The following is a 20,269-nucleotide window of genomic DNA, read 5'->3' on the forward strand; positions in this document are numbered from 1 at the left end:
CAATATTTTTGGGGAAAACAAACATTCAAACACAATAAATTACCATAAATATTTTGAAAAAAAGACAGTCAATAAGTTGATGAATTATGCACTTGAAAAAAAAACACCACATTCACAAACTATCAAAAAATAATTATGAAACTAAAAACAAAAAATAACTATAAACAATCCTAATAAGACAGTGCTCATTGTGTATAACTTACAAGCTGATTACCCAACTTTAGGGGTGGGCGAGTACTCGACCTTCGAGTAATTACTCGAGTTTTTTCAAATACTCAACCTCGAGTCGAGTAGTAATTACTACTCGAAAATTTCAAGTCGAGTAGTTATAAATAGTGCAAATTCACGATTTTCTACATCCATATTTAATAAATTATATTTTGTTTTGTGTTGATGCCTTATTTAATCCCCATTCCTACAAAAAACAACTATCTAACCTCATATAGGTTAGACCAGCGTAAACCAAATGTTCAACAAACCCCCATCGTCATTCGGCAAAACTAGCAAGAGGACTACTACTACTAACAACAGACTTTCACTTTCCTACAACAGTCAACAGTCTCGATAACGATACAGTAAGTTGAAATAAAGCATTGAATGAATCTATGGAACTGCAATAGTAGTCGATAGTCAACAAGGGAGTCTCGTGACTAGTAGGCCTAACAATGGCAGACGGCAGACGATTCTTGAAGATATTATAAAGTACAGTATCAGATTTAGTTTGAACTGCCATAAAAATATTGTATACCAAAATATAGAAATAACACAATATTTTATACCAAAATATAGAAATACAACAAATAAAAATAACCTATTGTAGCATAATATTTTTTCAAATTAATCGGTATTGGTGTTTAGTTTTACAAACCGATAAGTTACTACAAGGAACATCGATGCATCTGAATGACGCAATCTCATTGGGTCTAGGCAAATGGCAGACAGAAAAGATCAGTTCCACTTTAAACTTAATGTTGCCAGATGGACGATAATTTTTGTACTTTTACAACTGTGTGGTATTGGCATAAACAAACTATAAGTATAATTTTCTAATGAGTTTAAACATAAATATGATTTAAATTAGTCAAACTATTAACTTTTTTTTACGAAATAAAAGCTATAACAATTTTATGATAATTTTGCCGACATTCACCATAATGGTGTAATGATAAATATGGCAACGTCAGCCCTGCAAAACAGCTGTTTGATGGGAAAACAAAGCAGAAGCAGACAGCAGGAGCAGACCGACTAGAGAGAGAGAGAGAGAGAGATAAAGATGGTGACCGGTGACGTATAGCAACAACAAGATTAACCCTTTGAGTGCCAACGTCCAGGGAACCGGACGTTTTTAAAACGAGCCAAAAGTGCCGACGTCCGGCCGACCGGACGTTTTTAGAACGAGCCAAAAGTGCCAACGTCCGGCTGACCGGACGTTTCGTAATGATCGAACAGTTGTCATAACAACCGAATGGATACTCGGATTCTTTTAACCCATATATTAACATTGAGTCGAAAGTTACTAGATGCGATACATCGATTTTCGTTGGTCGAAATATCGAAAATTCGATTTTTACAAAATTTTAACCTAAAAATCGCCAGATCGCGCTCGGCATTTTAAGCGCGACCTTCGGGAATAATCATCGGCATTTTTTGAGCGTTACTTTTATTTCTCGCCTGGCACTCTAAGGGTTAAGAACAAAACAAAACAATAGATTGGAGTGAAGTTATGTCAACGTCAGTTTTGAATGTTTTTACTTTGAAGTGAATTTGTAACTTAAAATAAAATTTATTTTGTTAGTGGAAGTTAAGTAGAAAGTAAAATAAACATATTCTGTTTGTGATTTTGATTGTGCAATTTTCAATCTGGTGGCAGAAACATGACAACTACAGTTTGAATTGTAACTTAACCTAGAAAATGTGAGTTTGAAAGGCCAAATAGGCTATACCAGGCTACAGTGAAATGTATTTTAATTTTAAATTAAGTGTTTAACGTGGGATTTTATTTCGATATAATAGGCCTACTATGTTTTATTTGATATTTTCAGTCTGTCAATGCCGAGTGACTTAATCATTTTTATAAATGTACTGAGTGAAGAGGATAGTACCCATAACCTTCAAACTTCAGACCTGATGAAGTGCTTATCCAAGTGATTACCTATTTTAAAATACCTCATTGATGTTTTTAACTTGTGATACAATATGTAGTTTTATATAAGTTTTCTGTTAAATAAATAAATTTATTTTTATAAATTCTGTTTCTTATTTGAATTGAAATTATTCTAAAAGTTAGGTACCTTATTAAGTTAGTTAGTTAGGTTGATTATCATGTTAGTGAGGAGGAATTAAAGGCAAGAAAAAATAAAACACACAATAACAAGTGATGTGTAGGCCTAAATAAATTAATGCTGCAGCCAAAAAGTAATCAAGGCCAAATTTTTTATTGGGCCTAAGGTAGGAGGTACTAATAATTAGTAACCATATAACTTAAAAAATTTGGTATAAGTACTTAAACTACCTATTTAGGCCTAGGCAGGGTTTAGGCTAGGATGAAATTTTTTTCAGCAAAATGCTGCAAACTCTCTGCAAAGACAAAAACTAAGTTAGGCCTAACTGTAGAAAAAATATTATTCAATAACTTAAGCATTTAAAACAAAAAAATTCCAGTAGGATAATAAGTTATTACATTTGTTTGAACATTACATCTTTCAATTTTATTTGTAGAAAATTTGCCATAGGCCTAGCCTGCAAAACAATGTAAACTTAGCATTTTTAAGTTGTGAATAGCAAGATGCTAAAAATACTACCGCAGCATAAACCCTGGGCCTAGGCCTACTTAACGCGCAACTACTCGACTCGACTCGACTCGATACTCGAGTTTTTACTCAAATACTCTACTCGACTCGACTCGATTGAAAAATCACTACTCGCCCACCCCTACCCAACTTTAAAAAAGTTAACAATTTGGTAATTTTAGCTGTTGTTTGCTGAGTTATATCTTGAAAACTGTTAGGCCTGTAATCCTGTAATAACCATTTTTGTCTTAATGATAGGTAATTTAATGTACTTTAAAAATGATTATGGTTGTTCTTTACATAAAAGTGATGCTTCAGGGTCAAAATCAGACAAACGTAAAATAGTGAGAAATTTCGCCGATTTTTAAGCTATTTGGAGGTGATCGGGAAGGTCGCCGAGGTCGAAAATTTGGATTTAGCATCTCGGTACTATTACAAACAACATAAAAAAAAGAAACCTACTACCCCATTTCATGCAAGGTAGACCCGGGTTTTCATAACAAGGTTACTGGGTTATATGGTTAACATGGGAATTTGAAGCAAAAGAAACACTTGATCCCAAAAGTGGAAATACAATTTTTGGAGCTGCTAAATTTAAATAAATATTTTTTGGGCCAACTGAAATTGGACCCTACAAAATGATCCCACCAAAAAATAGTACATTTTGCCCTTTGTCAATGGTTAACTTTTACCCTTTAGCTAAAACACATTCAATTTTAAGTTCAACAAAAGTTTTCGTACAACTCTTACCCTTTGCCGATGGCATCCCCTTTGGCTAAAACCTCTATCTGCTGGGGATGGAAGTAAGCAGGGTCCCTATGTGCCACAAGGTACAGTATAACCTTTCTTCCCCATTCATTCTTGGCCAATTCCACTGCTTCACTGACCACCTCAGGAAGCAAAGCCTGCAAAAAATGTGACAAACTAAAATAAAGACTTTTAATAATGTAAGGACAAAGTGTTCTCCATTGCAAGTTTTCATTTTTACAAAGAATGTAATGATGAATGCTTTTTAGTTTTAACAATCTTATACCTACTTGGGGCCGTGAAAATTATTTCAGAACAAATTTAGAAACAAATTCATCTTTGTGGGGTATTCCCAAGGATGTTGGTAGCATAACATCACTCCAAGCTAAAACTTAACTAGGTGTACAATGCAGTTGTCTGCTTGCAATATTGAGCGGAGCTAGCATATTAATCCAATATTTTTTTAAAGTCAATGCTACATCTGTTTCTTGTAAATGAGATATTGCGGTATCCAATGTCAATGGTATATTTGGTTCACATAAATGGAATGTCTATTTGCTGTATCTAATGTCCATGGGGTGTCTGGCTCATTTAAATGGAATGTCTACTTACAGGTTCTAAAGCCAGGTACGTCTTGTTCACATAAACAAATTGTTTACTTGCAGTATCCAAACTTAATGGTACATTTGGTTCACGTAAATGAATTGTGTACTTGCAGTATCCTAATTCAATGGTACACCGGCTTCACATAAATGAGAAATCTACTTGCAGTATCCAAAGTCAACGGCCCATTTGGTTCACATAATTAAGTTTACCTATTTGCAGTATTCAAAGTCAATGATACATCAGGTTCACATGATTGAATTGTTTACTTGCAGTATCCAAACTCAATGGCACATTTGGTCAGTGTAAATAAATTGTTTACTTGCAGTATCCAAACTCGATGGTACATTTGGTTCACGTAAGTTACCTTGATTGTATACTTGCAGTATTCTAAGTCAATGGTTCATTTGATTCACATAAATGGAGTGCCTATTTGCAGTATCCAAAGTCAATGGTATGTCTGGTTCATGTCAATCAATTGTTTACTTGCAGTATCCAAATTCAACACTTGGCCTATATTTAGTTCACATAAATGGAATCGCTTTTTTGAGTATTTAAAGTCAATGGCGCATCAGCCTAATTCCGGTGACCCTAATTATTGGTTATTCATTTTTTAGTAAATTATGCTTAATGCTATCAATCTGATTGTTCTTCCCCATTTTCTCTGTGCTATTTTAGATGATTCGTTGACTAACATGTTGCGACTCTTGTTTACCTTTTTTTATTGTTATCTTGCAAATAATGTCATGGCGACCAATTAACCCAAAAGACCCCTGTTAAATTTCTAAAAGTTTAAATTCGCCTAGAGAAAAGCCCTGTGGTCCGATTTGTACCATTTCAGATCTATACCTTTCCATGGTTGGTTACTATGACTGTGCTAAATTTTGTAAAGATTGCTTCAGCCGTTCATTTGTAGAACAAAAGCAGGTTTGTAGTATAAGAGCTTCGCTCAATGATAGCTAACTCATAAATTCCACTACAGATTAATTCTTTAGGCCTATTACATTATCAAGGATATGCCTACTTTCTTAACGAGGACTGTGTCGTCCACACAGTCAAACAGAGCAAGCAGAAGAATGTGGCCCACTTCAGAGCAGGCAGTCTCCTTGACTTTTCCCTTTAACGCCTTCACGATCACTTTTTTCACCTGAAAAAAGTGTAGGTAACTTTTAATGTTTTAGCATCATTAGGCCTACTTAAAAACAAAATATACTCATAAACAAATAGCAAAAGGTGTATAACTTACTGTACTAAACTATTAAGTAGAATAGTTTGATTTCTTATTTACACTAAGGTCCCGCTAATCTGAACATCTGGCTAATCCAAATCACCTTTTGGGGAAGGAGGGAAAAGGGTCACTGTATTTAAATTAGAATCTAAGATATGTCCTCTGAGATAAACTTGGGGTGTCCATCTGGGAAACTAAAGAAAACCAGGGACCTGGACAGTCATACATCAACATATTTAGTTGTTTGATGTAATTATAATGAATTTCTGAACAATCTTAATAATTTTATAAGCCAAACAGGGTCCGGTCGCAATTAGTTTGGATCAGCAGGACTCAGTTGTAGTTTCTTAGTCTATTTGATCATTACAGAGCAAGTTGTATAACCTTATTCGTGCCGTGCCAGACAACTTGTAGAGCCACTCTGGAGCCTTCCTTGGTGTTGAGGAACTCCAGCACATCACCTTGTATAAGCTCCAAGATTTCATTGCGGTCCTGTTCTGAGCAGCTGGCTAGGAAGTCTTGCAGTAACGTTTGTAGCAAAGTATATTTGAACAGCTGCTTTCTAAAATAAATTTTAAAATGAGTTTTAACAGTGCAGTAGGGTAAGGGTACCGTAGTTCTAAAGGTTTACTGAAACTATCCATACATAGGTTTATGTCATATTGAGATTGTAGAAATAGGAATGAACTAGTCCATTTAGCATTAGAACTGATCGATTTTTTTAAGATCTCTCTAGCAGTATATAATATATCTAATAGTTAAAAATGACATCATTTTACTTTGGTTTATTTATAATTTTTATATAAATTTTGGATTATTAAAAAACAGTTAGGTCCTTTACAACGTTGCAAATGCTTAACTGAGTAGAGAAAGCTAAGCAAACGAAGCTCTTATACTACACTCCTGCTTATGTTTTCCACATACTCCTCCTGAACAGCTGAAGCGATCCACAAGTAATTTAGCATAGTTATAGTAACCAACCATAGGAAGGTCTGGGTGTGCGAATTCGATTCAATGCATCGAATCGCGAATCGATTCAGTGGTGGTCAAAATATTATTCGATTCATGAGGGAGTCAGTATCCATGTACGAAAAACGCCTGCAGAAGTCAATGCAATACCCGCAATACAGGAGCGCCTTGATGTTGCATATTTCATTTACGTAGGTGTTCTTATTCAATTAATTCTTTGCACGTAAATATTGCTTTATCCTAATTGGTTTATAATTTTTTGTTTTGACATTGCAAATGATGAGAGGTTTTGTTTTTCGTCTTGATGTAAGCAGTGTGAGATATGTTTTACTACTGTAAACATAGCCAAAACAAGATAGGCTACTCCAAAATCATTCTAAAAATAACACAAGTCTGAAAAATTGTTACTTGATACTTAACAAGTAAGATTGATGTTTAAGGCCCGATTTCACCAAATTCGCGCTAACGATGGTTTAGTTAAACTTCAGTTAAAACTAACTGATGATTTAAACCACAGTTAAGGAAATCTGGTTTCACCAGCAAAAACGCGTCAAAACTAACGCTGGTTTTATAAACGAGAGTTTAGAGTAAAATCCAGGTGGCGGTGGCAGTAAAAACTGTCATAATACTGGGCTGGGGAGCAATAAGTAAACATAACCTAGAAAATAATTCGGTGTTTATATGAGGTAGTGAAAACAAAACTGGAGACAGCAAGATTACAAGTAGGCCTATAAATGGATTCTGAGCAACAAGGACAAAATAACAACAGAAAACAAGAATAAACAGCTATACAATTAACATGAGTAAATAAAGGCAAAGAAATGTTGATAAAACAAATTCGATTGAGGAACAGAGGATTGAGTTTTGCTTTTGAGTGTTGAGTCAAGACTCAATCTAACCTTTACAGTACGGTACATTTGAAATAGTGAAAACTTGAGGCAAAAAGAGTTACGAACAAGACATAATAAAGATACCATAAAATAATGATTTTCTATAAATACTAGCAGAATAATGACAATTTAGGTTTAGTTATTGTCATTAATTACGTCTGACCGAACTAAATTAATTCTTTGACCGTAGGGTTTGGGTTACTCAAAAGGAAAAGGGAGCCTATTTTTTCGAACAAAGAAAAAAGGAATTTGATAATGTAGGTAGAAAAACACTTTTTCAACCGGGATAAAAGAATCGGTGTGGAAAAGAGTGGCTGATCACATACCTAGAGATACGCCTTTACCAAAAACCTCTAGGGATAACCTAAAGAAAAAGGCAAAACATTTTAATAATTCATTTCTAGTAATAAAATTAATTTTGTCTTAGTTAAATCATTAACTTTTCTCTTATCCACCTAGTTCGGCGAACAACATAGGCTACTCTTCATCACTATCACTTTCAAAAGGTAACTCGTATCGTATGCTCTTCTAGTTTTTGGCCTTTCCATATAAACGTAAAGCCAGTTGATATTTACTTAACGAAAGATTAAAGAAGTTAACCGGTCAAAATTGGGCAGTTAATTATCTAACGACGGTTTAGTCTAAACTAGCGCTAACGGCGAGTGGTGAAATCCGATTTCGTCAGTTAAGAGCTAATTGCAGTTAGAGCAAGGCTTAACGGTGGTTTAAATGTTTGGTGAAATCGGGCCTAAGACTGGTATTTTGGTAGGTATTTTTAATTTGGTATTTTTGTAGGTCTGATCTGATTCTATCCTCTCATTTTATCAATCCAAACCAATTGAAAGTTTCAGTATAAATATTACAAATGTTTTTAGCGAATTTCCCTATAGGGAAGTAGCTATTACCGTATGTCTCATGGTAAGACCTAGGCCCGGGATTTACTTTTTCATTTTGATGTCCCCAGAGGCCAAAAACACCATTCGTTCAAATTTTTATATATGTATATAAATATCTATATATAGAGATATGTGTCCATCCGCACGATAACTTGAGTAATTTTAGTCCGATTTTGATAAAATTTGGTTTGAAGGTGTAAGGCGGGATAAACTTGAATGAGTTCGCGAACCAGCATGATCGGACCATGGGAACGGGGTTTAACGGGGTGGTTTTATGGGGTAAAAATGGGTTTTTCTCATTTTTTTACCCTTAAAACACAAAATTTTTCAATTTTTCTCCAGACCTTTTTGATGAGCTTAAAAAACAAATAATTTAGTATATGAAAGTGTTTTTGTACGGTGATTGGTTACGGAGAAAATTCAAAAAAATTGTAAATTTAAAATTCCCATGTTATTCTTATGGAGAATATTATAATATGTTGTAGTTGGCTTGTTTATGGATATATTTTGATCAAACTTGGCGGATTTATTTATTTCATACTAAGCTACTGTATTGATATTTTAATAAAAAAACACACTTTATTAGTTTCCCTGTAGCAGCTAACTTAGGTACTCGTTACATAAATGTTAATTTAACAGATTAATTGAAAATCAATCCAGGCAAATGGAAATTCGCTTAGTCGGCAGGTTTGCTGCAGCGGGGGTATTATTTGTTTACACCAAAACATATCTTTATTTGTAAAATCAATATTATAAAATAGGTAACATATGCTTAACAATATGATTCTGCAAGTAAAAATTATGAAATAGGCAAGTAAAACAGCTCACTGACATTTCCAGCAATACAGCTTTTCTAACATATGATTATATATTTTTTCACATAAAATTCATATTTTATGTATGAATAGGCCTAATACCACATCAACAAAAATTTGCATTACACAAATGTGGTACCTATATTTAAATTATTGTCAATCCACTACATTGACAAATGACAAGTATGAATAGAAAAATGCCGTATTGCTTCGAATTGAGTTGCATCATAGACAAAAAGAATTATAGACTGTCAGCCATGCTGCGGTTACCATGGTTACCATAGGTTCCGGCGCACACCGCTGTAGTTTACGTAGCGTGTACGCCGTAACTACATGGCGCTCCAAGCGGTGTGCGCCAGAAGCTATGGTAACCGCAGCACAGCTGACAGTCTATATTTAATTCTTTTTGTCTATGGTTGCATCGAGTGCAAGTACAGGGTATCCAGTGTCCCATCAAAATCAAATATAAGCACAATTTCAGGAACTTTCTTGTTTTCACCTACTAGTACATTAAATAACCTTCGGTGAATTCTGTGATTATTTCTTGCAATCCCAGCCACATCGGTGATCATATCATTCGATTGCAGGAAAATTATTGATGATTTCTCACAATCACGTCATCATCTATGATGAATACCCGGGATCACGGCAACATCCGTGATGATTCCCTTCAATGGCAACAAGATCCGTGATGATTTCTCGAAATGTCAGATGTCCGTGATCATATATTCAAAATCGCCGCAAAATCTGTGATGACTTCCCGCATTCGTAGTAATTTCCGTGATCATTACTTACAATCACAGTAACATCTGAGATCATTTCTCACAATCGTGGCAACATCTGTGATGGTTTCCTGCAATCACATCACAAACAACATCCAAGATCATTTCTCGTGATTTTGGATAACGGTGATCACATACTGAAATCGCCGCAAATCTGCAATGATTTTCCCCGATCACAGTGATTCCGTGATCATTACTTATGATCGCCACAAAATCAGCAATAATTTAACGATTTATAGATTTTTCCCCGGTCATCAAATTTTACGTACAATTCCTAGTTTTCCCGGTTTCCGGGTCGGCTGAATTAGACATCCCATATATGTTAGCCCGAGCCCATTTGAAACAATCAATTCGTTTCCCAAAATTGTAATTGGAATAATATGCTTGCTCCGCTAAATATTGTAAGCAGACAAGTGTTTTGTACAGCTAATTGTATTCATTCAAATTAAAACATTGAGTACTAAGATATACAAAATTTCACATTGTACTGTATGTGGCGTCAACCACTACATAATGCGTGAGAAGACTAAAATGTACAAAGTATGGCTGATACTTACTTTAACAACAGTTTAGTCAGATTACTTTTTGTGGCAGTCAATATTGAAGGTCTCATGTTTTTAGGAATGTTTTGTATTGAGGTAATCTCCGGAGCAACAAGAGCATGCATCTCTCCGTACATCTCTCTGTGAATCTGTCTACGTTGTGCAGCCGAGGCATACTCTGCATACATCAACTCTATCACTGGACTCGCACACTGTAACCAAGGTGCAGTATTATTTTGTATTTCATTACTCTTCTATACCTTTTAGACACAGCCATATAATGTTATAAGTTATTTCTATCAATATTGGACTTATTGCTATTGTCAGAACTGAACACTTATGCAGCTAATTCAATATTAATATTAATAAAATACATATAAAAATATAAAGGATCCTAAGGCCTTAACACTAAAAGCAAGTGGTGGCCAATACCATTCCAAAGATAGAAGAAAGGTTTTTCCGTCTTTATGGTACTAGATTTTAGATTTTTGTGTTCACCTTAGAAAATATTTACTCAAATACACACAAATGTATACTATAGAGAGTATAAAGTTGGCACTTGCTTGATAATTTAGTTGGTTCACAGCTGGCTTTGGCAATACCAGATTATTCAGTGTCCTCTAAAAATAATTGCTATTTTAAGAGTGGCGGAAATACTCCTAAAATTCAAATCAAGAGGGTTTTAAATTTTGTTCAGATTTTGGTAGTGGTTGAAAAAAAAAACTTCCATTCTAGGAAAAGTAACGAAAATACAAGATGACGGACAAAGGCTCATCATAACTACTAAAGTACGGGTCACACTAGGCTACTTACTAGCGGCTGGTGATCAGCAGCTGGCAGCAGCACTACGAAGCAGCAGCTATTAATTAGGTATTTAATTCTTAACAACTTTGTAATTTATACTTACTTTGTATCTCTTTTAGTTTTTGTGTAAATAACAAAAGACCTAATTTTCCTATATCAAATGCATGTTATTTGGGTTTAACCCTAAATTAAATGGGTCCTTTAGCGTTAAACCTGGTTAAACTCAAATATCATGCATTTGATATAGGAAAATTAGGTTTTTAGTTATTTACACAAAAACTAAAAAGAGATACGAAGTAAGTGTAAATTACAAAGCTGAAAAGAAATTAAAAACCTATAAAATGATGTGCCACTTTACATATGTTGCTATTTGAAAATTTTAACAATGGGCAATTACACATTTAAAAAAATTATTTTTTTTGAATTTTTATTATTTCAAAAAACCGTTACTTGTGGCATATCACAGTAAAGCTAATTTCATAACTAGTAAGAAAATTCAACCGTAGAAGGGCTAAGTGCATTGGTAGGAAACACAGTGTATTAAAAACATATTAATAAAAAAAAAAAAACCGCTGCCATTTTGCAACAGAAAAAGATCATTGATTTCTGTTTTTGCCAAAATGTTTGTCTATTAAATACTTTTAAAATAGGGGTGGACGGGTCCCGAAATTTTGGGGAATTTTCGGAAAAAAAATATTCCCGATTTTTGGGATGGGATTACATTTGATTAGGGAATTTTTCAGGACGGGATTTGGTCCGATCGTCTATGATTTTGCCGCTTCGCAAGTGACAATAACGCCGCTATCGCGAGAGATGTTTCGCAAACGCAGGGGGTGAAGTCATTTCTAAGATCGCGCCGTGACCGCGAGTCATACCGACGATGACGCCGTGACCACGAAGTCATTCCGACGATCACCCCGTGACCGCGGAGTCATACCAACGATTATGCCGTGACCGCGAGTCATACCGATGATCACCCCGTGACCACGGAGTCATAATGACGATCGTCCCGTGACCGCGGAGTCATGCCGAAGAGCATGCCGTGATTGTGAGTCATACCGACGATCTCCCCGTGACCGCAGAGTCATAACAATGATCGCGTCGTAACCGCGGAGTCATGCCGACGATCACGTCGTGACCGCGGAGTCATACCAACGGACACCCCTTGATCGCGGATTCATACCGACAACCACGCCGTTACTGTGAGTCGTACCGACGATAACCCCGTGACCGCGAGTCATTTTGACCGCGAGTCACATGTTTCTATAGGTACCTGTAAATTGTTGTAACCAAACCATTTTTTGGTTTTTCTAGATAGTGCCACAAACGGTAAAAATTGATTTAGTTTTTTTTTTTGTAACTGCAATACTCAAGACTTTTTTTTTATGCACAGGAAAAAATCCCGTCCCATCCCGTCCTAAAAATCGGGAAGGAAATAAAAATCCCGTCCTGTCCCTTCCCGAAGTAAAAATTCAATTCCATCCATCCCTATTTTAAAATTATGTATGTTTACATTTAAAAATTCCGAGATTCGGATTAGTGACCCTCAGTTTTTTGCACACTCTGTATCGGTAAAAAGTTAAAAACATTTTTACGTTATTCCTTGGGGTTGATTTAGCGGAAATAATTTTATTTCATCCTCATTTTGACCTCAGTCTCAAACGTCATTTACAGTAGGTACAGTCTCTCCGGAAATGTCGGATATTTAACGGATATTGTCGGATATCAAATTTGGGCACGGTTCAGTTACCTGAATATACCCGGATATTTGAACCGAACCAAAACCAACCTGAAATATCGGATATCCGCACACCTCTAGTTAGAAAAGATATTTTAGTTTTACCAAACAATGGTGTGTCCTGATTAAAATAATGACAATCAAAATGTTCCTGTAATGGTACTTACCAAATGACTAAAGAGTTTTAAGAAGTGCCCATTGCAAGATTGGATGAGCAAGCTGCGATCTGCCTTACTTGCATACTTGAGTGCTCGCTTAACGCAGAAGCTAGAGTACCGAGACTGAAGATAGGCAACAGTGTTGGAGCTGAGGTCTTCACATAGGGAGGACCTTATAGCAGGAGATCCTAGCTTCAGCATCCACTGGATCACCCTGGCCATGTCATGACTGAAGACAATCTGTCACATTAACACAAATAAGCAAACTAACACAAAAAAGCAACAGTGCTGGAGCTGAGGTCTTCACATAGGGAGGACCTTAAAGCAGGAGATCCTAGCTTCAGCATCCACTGGACCACCCTGGCCATGTCATGACTGAAGACAATCTGTCACATTAACACAAATAAGCAAACTAACACAAAAAGGAAACAGTGCTGGAGCTGAGGTCTTCACATAGGGAGGACCTTAAAGCAGGAGATCCAAGCTTCAGCATTCACTGGACCACCCTGGCCATGTCGTGGCTGAAGACAATCTGTCACATTAACACAAATAAGCACACTAACACAGAGCATACTTATCAGAGGTGTAGTGACTTAAATAAAGTGTAGTGAATTTGTGTAGATTAAAGTTAAGAGGCGGCCGGAGTCAGTCTGTATTCCATATTCTGCAGGTGTCAAGAGCAACAATACTGTTCTCCTAAGACAGACTTTTGTAATAGTACCACCCTTGCCACCAGTTTTGTGGGTGTCAAATGGCGGTAGCTGCTATTTTTTACAACCCTGTTTGGCCTAGAAACTAAAAAGCACCAACTTAGCTACCCTCAGCCAGTGTCCTACCCCTTTGTCTATTGTCCCACCACATGTTTCACTTTCACTGCTTGCTACCTTTGCCTACCCACCCTCTGCGTCTCAGCCGGTCTCAGTTCGTCAGCCTCGCATTCACAATTTGCATATTTTATACACACCATAAAATATGGTATGTAATAATGTGAATCAATATTTCAGCAAAACATTTTAAGCTACACAACTTTATAAATAAAACACACGATAATAAACTCAATGACATAACCACTATCCTGAATTGGTTTTAGTAGTTAACACATGACAAAATGTTTTATTACAGTCCTTTAAACATATTTTTAAGCATCTAAACATCTGAAATGTTTAAGCAAAAGTCTCTGTCTATTATTATTAAATAATACTATAATACAGTACTATTAAATAATACTAAATAATAATATTATTAAATAGTTAGCCTATATTTTAATAAAATAAATAAACAGTCCAAAAATATTTTAGTCTTAGATCCCTGTAAATTAAATATCGTCACTTGCTTGGCATTGGATATAACGACGTAACGTTATTTATTTCAGTGGATCTGTGGCCAGTTTAAATGAGTCGTATTTAGCACGGGTCGGACTGTGCTGCCATTGGCCGGGACATCATCAAACTAGTACAAAGTCGGCAAGCATGGCTTTTTGGCAAGCTTTTACAAAAAAATACAAAACTAAATGTTTACTATCGAAAAATAATTATTTTTGACATTCAATACACTAATGAATATAAGCTTTTTTTAATATTGCGTTCAAACAATAATTTTTTGTAGCGCCAGACATTTTATATTCTGGAAGAAAATATTGCAATTCCTTATAGGAAATATAAAAAATCAATTATTTTATATTTGGCTTATTTTTTAAGTGTTATTTTTATATTGTATAGTCTTAATCCTAGATACATTTACAACGTTATGAGAGCGTAAAATATTTTTTGGAATACAAATACAGTGCTTTTAAATGGTCTGTTTTAACAAGTTTTTGGGGACGTCGGTTTAACCCGAAAAACCGACGTCCCCAAAAACTCGTTAAAACGGACCATTTAAAAGCATACTGTATACAGTATTTATTTTAAATTTAGGAGAGCATTGTATTTAGACACATGATCACTAGTCTCAAATCTTTCCCACGAGAACAGTCGTTTCAGTACCACCCACTTCCTGTCGATGTTTTCGGTTAAACCGATGTGCTGATAAAAATTGTCCGGTTAAATAGATGTCATTTCCGGCGAGTGTAGTCCGGTTAAACCGATGTCCGGTTAAAAGGTGTCTGGATAAGAGGGAGTCTACTGTAGACCTAAAAACAAGGAATTATGATATGCACTCATGTTAAAGTGACCCCAAGGGCCGGCAGCTATGAATCTCTGTCCGACCGTCACTTAACTGAGGGTGAAATCCAAAAACTTTGATCTTTTTCTACAATTTTACAATTTAACTAATAGACCTAAGACTTTTTCTTTTTAATTTTCAATCAAATCAATAATAACCTCAATGTACCCTCAATTACCCTCTCAACTCTAAAACACAATTAACTTAGGGCTACTGCAAATAAAAAGCATACTCAAATTAATTACTTACATTGGGTGTTTGTCCCTTAAGCAACATAAAAAGCTCATTAACTAATGCTTCTTTTTTCTCATCTGTATGATTCTTTCCTCTCAGTTTTTCCCAAATTGCTTTCGCTTTTACAGAAATCTGGTATTGCTCCTCACCAGTACGATGAGCCTTTCTTGTTTCTTTAAGTTTTTTCTTTTCAGATTTCACTTTGTTCCACAAAGGTTTTCCATCCTTATCTGTAATTATTACAATGGACTAGATTATAAATTTGACAAAAACATGGCAATATAATACATTTCAAACAAACTAGGTAAAACTTACTAGTAAGTTGAGAAGAATCAATAAAAAAAATCTTATAATTTTCAACCAGTTACTCTAAAATCTGGTTTTGTAGCTAAGCATTTATTATCCCTAACAAAGAAGTGTTTAAAATTGTAAATTTCAGCAATTTGAAATTTGAATAGCAAGTTGCGACCAAGTTGACTTGGCTTTTTTGTTTTATAATTAAGTTGGTATTGTCTCACTTATTCGTCCTTTCTTGTGTGCAGCACATAAAATGTATCAACTACTTTATTTCTGTATTTTAAAGCTCTCACAAAAACGGGTCAAGCTTCCCTTAAAGAATGAGTCAGATTTCCACAGATTTAAACTTATAGCCTATAGTATAGGCTAAGCCTTCCAGAGGATTAGTCAGGCTCCTCACAACATAAGCCAAACCTCCCGCAGGTCAAGCTTCCCTTAAAGAATGAGTCAGATTTCCATAGATTTAAACTTATAGCCTATAGTATAGGCTAAGCCTTCCAGAGGATTAGTCAGGCTCCTCACAACATAAGCCAACCCTCCCGCAGGTTAAGCTTACAATGGTCTGGAGAGTTAGAAACAATTTTCCCTCAACACTTTATATCAATTTTAATAATGATTTGTGAGAATGTTTAAATTTTTTAAAGTAGGCCCTACATGCACTTTCATTCTCTGATAATTTTTTTGCAATCTACCAATCTATATATTATTAGGCAAGTATGTTTCTTTAAAACCTTTTTTCTCAGCTCGTGTGCATCGCAGGGAAAATTTACGCATACTGTTTAAAAGATATTTTCCTGTAGATAAGCAAAATCTCTTTAAAAATTAATAATTATAAATAATAGTTTTTTTTTAATGCCACGTTTTTAAACGCACTAAAGAGTATATCTTCACACATTGAACTATTATTATCTACTAGCTGTTAGCCCGTTCTACGTACGGGAATCTTGTAGTAAGATGAAACCTTATATTCAGAACAGGAGTTGGTTTGCATATTTAGTGTGCATTTTTCCAGATATGCTGGCAAAACTATTACTGTATATAGGAATAAATATAAACCTTCGCAAATACAATGTCTGACAGTTTCAAAGCCAAAACGAATGCTTCGCAAAGTGTTGTGTGTGTGTTTAATGTGTGTGTTGTGTGGATCGTGTTAGTCCATATTTTATATCTAATGATAATAGCTTTATAGATCTATGAGGCATAGCCCTAAGAAAGGCCTGTAATTGAAAGTTACTTTTCACACGGGTTAAAAAAAGTTAAAATACTACCTCAACCTCATTACTGCACACTTTATTTGTGTTGAAATTTTCATTAACAAATTTGCTCTTGTCTTTTCCACGAAACACTGAGGAATAAGGACATTAATGCGTTACCAACAGACATACACTTACAAATACAGAATTGAATTAGGGGATTTGCTACGCTTTAACCAAAGCAAATTACAAACAAAATAATTATTTACAAGTCTTGATAGTGTCATCAAATTTTATCATAATCGTTTTTAGGCCTAATAAAACTGTAAAATTGGTGTAAATCCGTTAGCAAATATAAAAATAAGTAAATCAATACGTTAACAACGCCAAGCTTTAAAAATTCATGAAGGTTTGCTAAAAAAATCTTTCACTAATGTTTTATCATTTTCATAGCATAAACTAACGTTTTGGAGTCCAGACAGAAAACGCAAAAAAATTATACAGTAAGACATCAATTAAATTTAATAAGAAATAAGGTGCAGCACAAATGATAACTATACTTGTAAATAGTCATGTGTTTGTACATAAAAATGGTTCTTAACTGCTACCACCGGTTCTAAGGAAAAGTAGCAGTACCAAAAACCAACATTTACATTTAAAACAAAAACTATAGTAGCCTACTTACGACCAATTCAAACTGTCCTTCTAATCAAACTGTATTATAGGTGTTAATCCGTTGGCAAATATAAAAATAAATAAATAAATACACAGGCCACAAAACATGTAACATGTAACGTTAACAACGTTTAAAGCTTTAAAAACTCACTATGGTTTGTTCACAAAAACTTTCACTTGGTGTGGTGCAGTTCCGAAGTTATCAATCTCTCTTGGTTTTAAATTGTTTTTAAGTTTTCAAAAATCAAAGATATTTTCAATTAATTAATAGTATTATTTGTTATCAACTTTTTATGTTATCATATTAATGACAGTTTGAAGAAACCACCTTTATCCAAACAAAGGTTTCTTATTTAAAAGATTACGTTATCTCTAAACGATAATCGGTACATATATTCGGAGGAATTGTGATAAAAAAACGCACAAATCTGAGGGGAACATAGTTTTACTTCCTAAGTAGGAAAAGTACCGATACCGTTGTTGAAATGTAAGTAACACATTGGAAAAGCGAGTTTAGCTACATCTGTAGGCCTAAGTTAAACCTCTGTTACGATCACAGCGAAATCAGAAAGATCTTCCAAGATCGCAGCAACATCCACGATCACCCACTGCAGTTGGGATTATTTACTTTGCACTTTACACAACTGTCCTTGAAGCGCCGTTAATGAGCGGAAACCTGTTTTGTAGCCTAAGCTATTGGTGACGAAGATAAAAAATGTAAGTTTCCCAGCACTAAAACAACACTGTTTCTCGGTATTTTTCCCGGTTATCAAAACTCAAGAACAATCGTTGCACTTGCGATTAATTAAACCGGTTAAGTAAGGCACAACGTTTTTAATCTTACTTGGTTTGGATGTGCTAACAAAACTTGATCGGAAATGGTTGCGGTATTTGTAAACAACTTTTAATGTAAACATATCAGTGACAGCTAGAAGTGAGAACTAATCCAAACAGCTGATCGTTATTTTATAAAATGTAATGTAATAGTAAACATTGGGAGAAAATTTTACAAAAATCCAACAAAATAGGGTTTTTAATGGTTCGTTATTTTGTTTTCAAAGAAGTGAGACCAGGTTTTTTATAGCCAAAGACACTCTCACCAATCTAGTAAATACAGAAAAATGATTAGAACCTTGATCGGTACTCTAGTTTTCTAGGGGTAGGCCGCGTAAAATGACATTTTGGCGTCACAGACGGAATCACAGAATGGACAGACCAACAGACAGAAATTGAGATAAGACTCGTTTCGGCTTTCTTAGGCTATCAAACGTAAAAATAACCAAAAACTGCATGATTCTAAGCAGTGTACAGACAAAACTGTAATTTTATTTATATAGATTGCAGGCATTATCATATATTAAGTTTTTCGTTTTAAATCTTACAAGTATTCATATTCTCTCTACATATTTATAAATTAATTTCTACTTTTTAGTGCGTTTAAAAATGTGTCATTTAAAAAAATGTATTTTTATTTCTAATTATTTTCTACTTTTCAGTCTTTAATATGTAAATTTGTTAAATCTATTTTATATTGCCTGTTAATACATAACCAAAATCGTATTATCTGTAGTAATCAGATGTGTTACATATGTTATTAAGATTCACAGATGTTCAGAATTAATTATTATTATTATTATGTTTGTTTAATTCAATGTTTTTGTTTAGTTCAATGATAACATTACGAAATGATTAAATTGAGTTGTATACAGTTCTTGAAGAAAAATATAGTCAGATAGACAAGGAAGCAACTGGCATTATTTGGGGCCTTAAAAAGTTCTTTACTTATTGTTACGGTCGCAAATTCACCTCGTAACCGACCACAAACCACTAGTCACAATCTTCAACCCAGAAAAAAATCTTCCATCCATGTCTGCAACTCGCTTGTTCAATTATTCTCATTATTTATCAGGCTTTGATTAGGCCTACAGCATTGAGTTCAGAAGATCAAATGAACATGGAAATGCTGATTTTCTCTCTAGATTTCCTACTGAGACACAAAATAGTACCTGCATTGACCAAATTGATGTTTTCCTAACAAGTCAGATCAATCAAATGAGTTTGGATCATAAGTTGGTAGCAAAAGAAACTTCCCATGACACGGAAATGAATAAGATAGTAGGCCTACACGCTTTACAAAATGGCCAGTCTGTTGAAAAACTTGGATTTCACGATGGTGAACTGAGTCTTCATGAAGGTTGTATCCTCAAGGGATGGAGGGTTATGATTCCGAAGTCTCTTACTAAAATCGTTTTGAATGAATTACACTTTGGACACATGGGTGTATTGAAACGAAAGCATTAGCCAGAAGTTTTTGTTATTGGAAAGGACAAGACAAAGATATCGAGGAGATGATTGCATCATGCAGAGCGTGTCGAGAAAAACAAAATGCACCACAAAAAGAAGTGAACCATCCTTGGATACCAGCTACTAGACCTTGGGAAAGGATTCACATTGATTTTGCTGGCCCTACAAATGGACTTTAATTCCTGTTAGTCATTGACACATTTACCAAATGGTTAGAAGTATTGCCTACGAAATGTACTACAGCTACTTGGACAGTAAAGGAGTTGCGAAAAATGTTTTCTACTTTTGGATTACCAGATCTTCTTGTGTTAGACAATGGACGATACAGTTTACTTCCTTAGAGTTTACGAGCTTCCTTGAACAGTGTGGCATTACACATAAAACAACTGCACCATATCACCCTTCATCTAATGGGCAGGCTGAACGTTTTTCAAACTGTAAAGAA

The 20,269-nt window shown here is 34.9% G+C and overlaps 1 protein-coding gene across 2 annotated transcripts in view; it reads right to left on the reverse strand.

Moving 5' to 3' along the window:
• Window positions 1–20,269, reverse strand: part of LOC128985358 (pumilio homolog 3) — a 39,201-nt gene that overhangs the window by 10,929 nt on the left and 8,003 nt on the right. For both annotated transcript variants that reach the window (XM_054404788.1, XM_054404797.1), the window contains exons 4-9: window positions 15,371–15,585; window positions 12,971–13,201; window positions 10,277–10,473; window positions 5,752–5,929; window positions 5,164–5,286; window positions 3,540–3,694 (exon numbers count right to left, since the gene is read on the reverse strand). In XM_054404788.1, the coding sequence (XP_054260763.1) occupies window positions 3,540–3,694; window positions 5,164–5,286; window positions 5,752–5,929; window positions 10,277–10,473; window positions 12,971–13,201; window positions 15,371–15,585 (1,099 nt within the window). The remainder of the gene's footprint in view (window positions 1–3,539; window positions 3,695–5,163; window positions 5,287–5,751; window positions 5,930–10,276; window positions 10,474–12,970; window positions 13,202–15,370; window positions 15,586–20,269) is intronic.

This window comes from Macrosteles quadrilineatus, unplaced genomic scaffold (genome assembly GCF_028750875.1).
Source record: "Macrosteles quadrilineatus isolate MER2022 unplaced genomic scaffold, UCM_ALF_1.0 Scaffold_1__1_contigs__length_201487025, whole genome shotgun sequence".
Classification (NCBI taxonomy): Eukaryota; Metazoa; Arthropoda; class Insecta; order Hemiptera; family Cicadellidae; genus Macrosteles; species Macrosteles quadrilineatus.